General features: G+C 43.7%; 1 protein-coding gene across 3 annotated transcripts; it reads right to left on the bottom strand.

Moving 5' to 3' along the window:
* Window positions 1-1,033: 1,033 nt before the first annotated feature.
* ZBTB14 (zinc finger and BTB domain containing 14) lies at window positions 1,034-9,457 on the bottom strand. 3 transcript variants are annotated; one of them, XM_030552822.1, is made up of 3 exons: window positions 9,378-9,457; window positions 5,069-5,151; window positions 1,034-4,583 (listed from the first exon to the last, which is right to left on the bottom strand). In XM_030552822.1, the coding sequence occupies exons 2-3, from the start codon at window positions 5,069-5,071 to the stop codon at window positions 3,240-3,242; spliced, it is 1,347 nt and encodes a 448-aa protein (XP_030408682.1). In that variant the 5' UTR covers window positions 5,072-5,151; window positions 9,378-9,457; the 3' UTR covers window positions 1,034-3,239. The 3 variants fall into 3 exon arrangements, with proteins under 3 accessions (XP_030408682.1, XP_030408683.1, XP_030408681.1); XM_030552823.1 differs by lacking the exon at window positions 9,378-9,457 and adding an exon at window positions 8,719-8,869; XM_030552821.1 differs by lacking the exon at window positions 9,378-9,457 and adding an exon at window positions 8,711-8,860.
* Between the last annotated feature and the right edge of the window lie 391 nt (window positions 9,458-9,848).

Below are 9,848 nucleotides of genomic sequence, written 5' to 3'. Positions count from 1 at the left end.
TGATAAAGAGATTGCCCTATAGTACTTATGATGGAGGAATTAAACAATACAATTTCTTTTGTTTTTTACAGGGGAAATATTTGTAATAAAAAATAAATATAAAGTAGCACTGTACATTTTGTATTCTGTTTTGTAATGGTAATCAATATATTTGAAAATATAGAAAACATCCAACATATTTAAATAAATGGTATTCTATGTTTAACAGTGCAATTAATCGTATGATTAATCACGATTAATTTTTGTAATTGCATGTTCTTGAAGAACCTCATCCCTACTATTCTCTGGAATATATAGTGATTCTAGAAATTGTAGAGTGTAGGTAACTAAAATTTAGCAGAAAGCCTAAGACCCAATTTTGCAGTCCTAGCACTAGTCCCATTGCTTTCAATGGATGTACTGCTGTGACTGAGGGACTGCAGGATTGAGTCCCAAATTATGTATTTATGCAACTGTACAAATCATTGGGAACAAAAAGGTTTTGTCCCATTTAAATTGTAATTATTACAGTATATATACTGTTTGTTTTTTCAACTGCAATGCCTGATCATATTTTGAAATTATACCAAAACAAAGAATATATGGGGGGGAAATATTGCAGCTATTTTTAAAAAAAGACTGAAAATAAAGTTTAAAACATTTTTATCTCACTATAGCTATTAAATTCTTGAAAACCTGAAACAAATCTGTCCTCATTCCTTAATGGTGTATGCATTAGCTAATTATTTTATGGTGTTTTACAAGTGGTGAACTGTGTTGTAAAACCAAACAAGATTAAAACTTTGCAAGCACCAGGGAAGAAAGGTGCAGCTCAAATTCTGATTCTACCATCTTTATCTATGCTTACATATAACAAACCGTAAAATACTTATACACTATTAATTTAGTGTCTTCCTTTGTGGGAAGCTATAAATGAAATGAGTACTTACTATTTGACATTGCACAAATATAAAATGGATAGTTGGTTTACAAACTAAAACCACTAAATGTAAAAAGAAGAAACATTTAAAAAATATATAGGACAAAGTCCGAAATTTACATATTCTAAAATATTCATGTTTTATTTACAAAACAATTTTCAAATTATTGTTGGTATTTTAATATAATTGCTAAAACTGTTGATTACATGAAAGATACACAATGGAGTTGTAACAAAAATGATCAGTTACAAAAATGTTATTTTCAATTTCTATTTAGAAATGCAAGAGGTGATTTACCACACAATAATTTATAAATACTTGTCTGACAACTTTTATATGTCATGGGTCTCTTAAGTGACCAATTTATTCCAACCTGATGTGCAAAGAGTGCATTTTGTCCATTTATAGTTGGAATATAACATTGATAATAATTATATTATTTACACTTAAAATAAAGAAGTGTTCATGTTCCTTAGGATCATTTTAACAATTAATATTGTGAAGTTGTGACTCCCTATTTCCATGTCCAGGAGACAGCTCAGTCTGTAGTATTTTAAAAGTTTTGTTGAGACTGTGGTAAGTTAAGGAACAATAACCCCTTCCTGCCCCCCAGCCCTTCTCAAAAAAACCCAAAAACAAAACAAACAAAACCTTGCCTGAATGATTTCAAAAATAGATTTCACAGATTCCGAGGCAATGATAGTTGGAAACGCTGGCCAAGATCATCCTTTCCTGTGGGAGATTTCTCAGAGGGTAAACATTCTCACACAGATTCCCCTATAGAGAACTTTCTACACACAATCCTATTGGGAGGTGCCCCCTTAAAAGGCCATGGAACCTACCCTTAAAGTTGCAGGCAGCGATCTGCAGGGCGCCTAGTACCAAATCCCTCCCCTCAGCAGCACAGCTGGTTCCACTGAGGTGTATTTCTACAGACATCCCTTCATAGAAGCGCCAATTTTCTAATCTGCTGGGGAGTGCTTGACCCCGGCTCGGGCCAGGCCCTGACCCCACTCCACCCCTTCCCCCAATGCCTCACCCCCATCTTGCTTCTTCCCAACCTGCCTCTTCCCCACCCAGTTCTGCCCCCTCCTCCGAAAGCGCTGCACCCTCATTCCTCCCCGCTCACCCCCACCACCTCCTGATCCTGCGAAACAGCTGATCCACAGCAGACGTTGGGAGGGAGGGGGAGGCGCTGATTGGTGGGGCCTGTCGACAGGTAGGAGATACTGGGGAGAGTCAGGGGGCTGACAGGGGGCTGCCGGTGGGTGCTCAGCACCCACCATTTTTTTCCTAAGGGTACTCCAGCCCGGAGCACCCATGGAGTCTGTGTCTGTGCATCTCTTTGCCTTGGCTGTCCTAGGGAGAGTGAGGGGGAAGCTACATGACAAAGACAATACAGCCTCAGATTGCATTACCTTTGATCAATTTTCATGGGGCCAGATTTAGAACAATATATCTGTCTACACATTCTGCCCACTTTCCTTCCCTCCCACCTCCAGTCCATCTCCTGTATACTGCATGAAAAGGCCTCTGAAGAGTACATGGAAGCAACTGAGCCCTACTCCTTTCTACACAGAAAGGGTATATGAGTGCTGTTCTCTCCATTTGTTGATCCAGGAGACACATCTAGGCTATTATGAATGTGGAAAGTCTAATCTTTAGAAGAGCAAGTATTGTATGCACCAGCTCACTAGCTAGATTAGAGAGAGGAATTTAAGGGGATGGACAAAGAAGCAGGATAACTCCGCTTGACCAACTACCCAAAATTATCTGCACTAATAGCTAATAAGTATGGTGAATGAGGAAAAAGGAAATAAAAATGTCAGGATTCCAACAGGTGAATTTTTGTGTGTTCTAGGTGTACTATATGCTTCTTGCATAACTACACCCAAAAATCTTTTAAAAGAATATTTTGTTCCCATACTTATAACTTTTTCTACAAATTTCAATTTTGTTAGACATAATTTAACTCATTGGTTTTACTAATGTGTACAAAGGACAAGTATGCAGAGGTTGTACTAAAACATCAAATAGTGATTTCCTCATTTTGTTTATAAAGGATTCAGTCATTTTCTGAAATTAAAACATGTTAGTGCTAATAACAAAATTATTTTTATATTCTAAGAATACATATCTTTGAAGTATTTTAAAACACCTAGCCAAGCACTGCTATATGCTCCTATGCAGTGTTCAATCCCTCTAAAAATATTTTATCCTGAAAAGATAATGATCAGTCTAAACATGTTTCAACATTTAAATTTTTGTTCAATTTAATTTCTTAAGTTACTTCTTGGATAAAGTTTTCTGCTTTTGTCTTTAACTACAAGCTATAGTTTCAAGTTGCTGCTCTGCTTCAGCTGCCATGGCTGCCGCCTGTAACTGTTCTGTTTCACTCTGGATGGCGTTGGCTGTAGTAATTTGTTTCCTTTCACTGTGCATATTGTTCTCATGCCTTTTTAAATCAGATGCTTTAGCAAATGCTTTAGTGCAAGAGCTGCAGACAAAAGGTTTTTCCCCTCGGTGTCTTCTTTCATGATCTTTTAGATGAGACTTGTGCTTGAAAGCTTTATCACACATATGGCATGCAAACGGCCTTTCATTACTATGGACTCTTTCATGCTTTTTCAGATCTGGAGCTCGAATAAAAGACTTTCCGCACACCTCACAGCTATAAGGCTTGTAACCTGTATGGATTTTCAGGTGCTCTTTCAAGTGAGCCTGTGTGGTAAACCCTTTAGTGCACATTTCACAAACAAATGGTCTATCAGCAGTATGGAGCTTTTCATGTTTTCTCAATCGTGCTTCATCAGTAAATGTCTTACCGCAAGCTTGGCATGCAATTTGTTCCCTGTGACCATAAAGCAAATACTCAAACTTCATGTCAGCAGCAGCTGTTGTCCATCCTGGCGTCTGTTCGTCTTTCACTTCGCTTATGCCATCATTAAATGTTAGAGCTTGAGGGGTTTGAGATCCTAAGTCTTTTGATTCAGTTGTTTCCATGGGCTCCACTTCTTGACCATAGCAGTTTACTTTTCGAACCTCTTCACTCCCCAACTCTTTTAGAATTGCTTCTTGAACTCTTAGTGTATTAGTAGGGGATTTCCCATCTTCCTGACTTGGAGGAGTTCCTTCTACTGTTACATCTGATGGGCTATCATCATGATCTCCAATTTCCTCAACCTCATCATCTTGGTTATCATTCGATTCTCCAATAGAACGATTTATTTTCAGACAATACTTACTCTTGGACTGGGCGTTTTCTTCGGGACTAGATACATCACGTTTCTGAGAACAAAGTTTATCCAAAAACCTAATACCAAGAATCTGACCTGATGACATCATCAAATTTACATCTTCCTTCTTAACTGAAATCTTTGCAGTATACATATAATTTAGAACCTCTTCAAATATATCAGAACGAAGGAAATCTATCTCTATTACTGATGAGCTATCAACCTCCAGTTTCTTGAAAAGCTTTTTGAAGTAGGTACTGCATGCAGCAAGCACACACCGGTGCGCTCTGAATTTCACATCTTCTACCACAATAGCTATGTCACAAAATTCTCCTTCCAGACGTTGTTCATTTAATGTTTTCAGAAACACAGTTTTGTGATCATCATCATTATATTTAATGCTTTCAGACATACTGATGAAAAACTCCTGTAGAGAAAGAGATAGGAAAAAAGTCTTGACTTTTTACTAAAACACTAACTCATTAAGATATGATTCTAAGTGTCATCTACAAAATTAAAAATAAGTATTATCCAATGAAAACATTAGCTTAATTTGATCAGAACACATCCTCCAGACTGTAAAAAAGATTAATGTTAAGTCTCATTTAAAATTATTACATATGCAAAGGTTTTTCACCTAGTACCATGTATATACTTTGAAAAAAAAATGCTATTTTTTCAATGAGCAATTTTATTTGTAGGGCAATATAAATTAACTCACATATTTACATTAAATCTGCTTTTGTAATTCTAACTAGCATATTTAAATTTGAATATTTTTTATAACAAAAAGAAATGTCAATAAGTATTTACACAATTTAAATACACATATAAGCTCTAGAAACATACATAAAATAACCATTTACCATTGTAATCCAAACTAAATACAATATATAAAAGGTTAAGCCGTACCATGAACAATGCAGGAAATTTTCTTAATAATCGATCACTAAACTTTTGACAGAAGACTAATCCTTATTATGGGCACCCTGAACCTGAAACAAAGAACATTGGAGAAGGTAAGAACAGAGAATTATACACTATCTTAATCTGTTTCTCAAATTAAATAACATTTTCGGCAATATTAAAAGCTATTCAGGAAATTAAGAGTCTATTCTCACATTTTCAAGCAGTTAGAAACTATACAACTTGTTCTGTTAATTTCATTTAAAGTTTACTTTAAGTTTTGACTAATTTTATAGCTAACAGTATTTGATCTATGAATTGTATAGGTGATTAGGAAATAGCTATAAAAATACACCACAGCTGCAGAATTGTGCGCTAATGGCACAATGAATCCAGAGCCCCAAGTTAGGGGCCTCGGCTCCCCATACAATTAATAGATTCCAAAGCCAGAAGGAATCATTGTAATCATCTAGTCTGCCCTCAAGTATAACACAGGCCATATAATGTCCCCAAAATAATTCCTAGAGTGTATCTTTTAGTATTTAAAAATTACCAGTGACGGAGAATCCACCACAACCCTTGGTACATTGTTCTTATGGTTAATTGCCCTCACTGTCAAAAATTTACAACTTATTTCTAGTCATAATTTGTCTAGCTTCAACTTCCAGCCATTGGATTGTGTTGTACTTTTTCTGCTAGATTGAATAAATGTATTATATAGTTGTCCCCAATGTAGGTTCTTACATACAGTAGTGCTGAAACAAATTTTATAGTGGGGGTGCTGAAAGCCACTGAACAAAACTTTAAACCCTGTATATGATGGAAACCACTTCAAGCCAGGGAGTGCTGGCACACACACCCCAGCACCTCTGGTTCCAGCACCCCTGCTTACAGACTGTAATCAAGTTATCCCTTAACCTTCTCTTTGTTAAATTTAACAGATTACGCTCCTATCATTAGAAAGCATGTTTTCTAATCCTTTAGTAATTCTCGTGGATCTTCTCTGAACCCTTTCCAATTTATCAACATCCTTCTTGAATTGTAGACACCAGCAGCAGTTGCACCAGTGTCAAATACAGAGGTAAAATATCTATCTATTCCTACTTGGGGTTCCTGTTTATGCAGCCAAGGATTGCAATAGCCTCCTTTTGGCCACAGCATCAAACTGGGAGCTCATGTTCATCTCTTATCCACCATGATCCCCAAATCTTTTTCAGATTCACTGTTTCCCGGGATAAAGTCCCCCATCCTGAAAGTATGACCTACATTCTTTGTTTCTAAATGTACACATTTACATTTAACCATATTTAAAAAAAAACCCATACTATTTGCCTCAGGATTCATGGGAAGAATTAGGTGCCAAACCTCTGGACTAAAATTATAATGGGGACAGTGTCACCACCTCCATCTCCTCTAACTGTTTTGTGGGGGGTTAGGCATGCTTTGATAACATCTACTCCTACTGGATTGGGAACTGCAGGTAATATAAGCAAGGGAACACCTAGTTTGAGGATCATAGACTCATAGACTTTAAGGTCAGAAGGGACCGTTATGATCATCTAGTCTGATCTCCTGCACAATGCAGGCCACAGAATCTCATCCACTAACTCCTGTAACAAACCCCTAACCTATGTCTGAGTTACTGAAGCCCTCAAATTGTGGTTTGAAGACCTCAAGCTGCAGAGAATCCTCCAGCAAGTGACCCATACCCCATGCTGCAGAGGAAGGAGAAAAACCTTCAGGGCCTCTGCCAATCTGCCCTGGAGGAAAATTCCTTCTCGACCCCAAATATGGCGATCAGTTAAACCCTGAGCATGTGGGCAAGACTCACCAGCCAGCACCCAGGAAAGAATTCTCTGTAGTAACTCAGATCCCACCCCATCTAACATCACATCACAGACCACTGGGCATACTTACCTGCTGATAATCAAAGATCAGTTGCCAAATTAATTGCCAAAATTAGGCTATCCCATCCTGCTGGGGCTTAGGCATGAGATGGTCTCCTGAGTGCCTAGACTGGGGCAGGCAAACTTTTTGGCCTGAGGGCCACATCGGGTTTCCAAAATTGTAGGGAGGGCTGGTTAGGGGAGGCTGTGCCTCCCTAAACAGCCAGGCGTGGCACGGTATCTGACCCCCCCGCTTCTCATCCCGACAGGATGCCTGGGACTTCTGCTCCATCAACCCCCCCCATTCCCTGATGGCCCCCCTGGGACCTCTGCCCCATTCACTCCCCTGCTCCCTGTCCCCTGACTGCCCCTCAAACACCCACCCCGACTGTCCCCCACCACCCCACCGAACCCCCCCCCTTTCCTTACTGTCCCGTTCTCCGCCCTCTGTGCTGCCTAGCTGCACGGAGCATTGCACCAGTGGCGCAGTGAGCTGAGGCTGTGGGGGAGGGGGAACAGCAGGGGAGGGGGCGGGGGTTAGCCTCCCGTGCCCGGAGCTCAGGGGCCGGGCAGGAGGGTTCCGTGGGCTGTATGTGGCCCACGGGCCGTAGTTTGCCCACCTCTGGCCTAGACTGAGGCATGCTCACTGGCAGAAACTTTGGCACCCAGGGGACTTTAACAATAGAAATTTAGATGCCTTGGGAGTTTTGGTACCTACAGAGAGTTACATGGCAGCTGAGTGGCATTTCTGAGGTTCTCAGTGGCACCTCAATGTTGGCCTTAGGAGCGTAAGTCCTTTTATAGATCAGGATTCCCCTCCTCCCAACTAACGATATACTAAAATAATCAGGTATGAGAGGCGTACAGAACAATTTCAATGTATAAAAGTAAACAAGAACAACTTTAAAAACTATGGGACTAGGAACTAACTTTTTTACAAATAGTAAAGAGTCCCTGTTAATGGTCAATAGCATGTCTTGTCTATTTTTGTATAAACAAAACACTGATTTAAAATGTATGAGTTTTTCTGTTGTCCCATTGATAAGCATCTTTTCAACCTAACAGATTGTTATGGGAAAACTGAAATAGTGTATACATAACACATTGTCAAATCTCTAAGTACCTACCTAGGGAAAAATATTGAGGGGGCTCTTCAATCTAGCAAAGAAAGGTATAACCTGAGCCAGTGGCTGCAAGCTGAAGCTAGAGAAATTCAGACAGGAAATAAGGCATGTATTTTCAACAATGATGGTCATGAGGGATGCATCACCAGCAATTTTCAAATCAAGATTGGATGTTTTTCTAAAAGATATGCTCTAAGAATTATTTTTAGGGACGTTCTCTAGCCTGTGTTTTACAGGAGATCAAACTAGATGATCACAATGGTCCCTTTTGGCTTTGGAAACTATTACTCTATATAAATGCACAGGTGCATACACACTGAAAATAGAAAATTTGCTAGCTTCTTTCAATGCTTGTGATCTTATAGCATGCACTGTGATGCCTACTATGGAGCTGGTGTGCAGCATGAGGCAACTGTGTAAAATTCCACTTAAATAAGGGTCACTTTTTTTAAAAACAGGCAAGTAAAATAATGTGTTGTTTTCCCCTTGTTAAAGAGCTGCCCCGCCCCACTGAGGCAAGGATGTGTTTTTGTTCTGTGGTGTACACACACAGCACCCAGCGCTAAGGCGCCCGGTCACTGGCCCTAACGTCAATCAACAACAACGCTGCATGAAGCCATGTGGTGTTTCTCGCTCACCAAGTCACCTGGGTTTAGGCAGCGGCGCGCACCTAACTGCAGCGAACACGCGAGTGAGGGGCCGAGCCAGGCGGGCGCCCACGGGGCTGGGTGTCCCTGGTCCAGCGCGTGCGCCCGAAGCCAGCTGCGCGAGCGTCCCCGGGGCGGCGGCAGAGGCCAAGTGCGCGGGCCATGGCGGTGCGCGGCGCCAGGCTGGCTCTGCTCCTCGCTGCGGGCTGTCAGGGGCTGGAGTCCGGCTCCTTCTCCAGAGCGAGCCTCGCAGCGCCAGCCCGGGCCCGTCCGCGCCGCCTCTCGGGGCTGCGCCGGCGACAGGCGGAGGCGGGATCCCCCGCGCGGTGCCCGCGCAGCGCCCGCCCCCTCCCACCCGCAGAGCGGCGGCTGCCCCGCGGGGCCGGGCCGGGGCGCGCAGGCGGCGGCCCCGCTCCCCTTTGTTGCTGTGGGGCTCGGGGCTGGCGCGCGGCGGCGGCGTCTCCTGGCGCGCGGCGGGAAAGACGGAGGGTGGGGAGGCAGCGGCGCGCGGCGGCGGCTGCTGCGGCTGGCGGCGGCGGGCGCGTCTGTGGCGTCTCCATGTCCCCGGCGCGAGCCGGCCAGGCTGACGGGCAGCAGCCTCAGCGGCGAGAGCGCGCGCAGCGGCCCCGCCGTGTGTCTGCCGGGGAGCCGCGCTTACCTGCTGCCGCCGCCGCCGCACTCAGTGCCGCAGTTCGCGGGGACGCTGCTGCTGGGGGACGGGGGCTTTTGGGGGGGGGGGTCTGCGCGCGTCTCTCAGCCCGTCGCCGCCGCCTCCTGCACGAGCATCCAGTGCGCGCACGCGCCTGGGTACGTGCATGCGCGGTGCGGGCAGGGCGCGCCTGCCGAGTGGGGGCAGAGGGACTTGCTCATTCTTGCTCATTCCCCCTCCCTCTCGAGCCGCGCTGTGCGAGACTGGGGGCTGGCGCTCGCGCGCCGCGGTGACTGCAAGGCTCGCGCGGCCGTGAGGCGGTGACGTCATCCAGAAGCGGGCGCCAAAAGAAGGAGCCGTTTTCTCGGGAACCCGCCCAGCCGCGCTTGCGTGCGCGAGCTTAGCGCCCGCCTCACGGAGCCGTCCCGCTGCGCGGCAGGGAGTTGGGTGCGCTGCCCTGCTTCAGGCCAGCGGGTTAAC

The sequence above is a fragment of the Gopherus evgoodei genome, chromosome 2 (genome assembly GCF_007399415.2).
Source record: "Gopherus evgoodei ecotype Sinaloan lineage chromosome 2, rGopEvg1_v1.p, whole genome shotgun sequence".
NCBI lineage: Eukaryota > Metazoa > Chordata > Testudines > Testudinidae > Gopherus > Gopherus evgoodei.
This window is presented reverse-complemented; position numbering and strand designations above follow the sequence as displayed.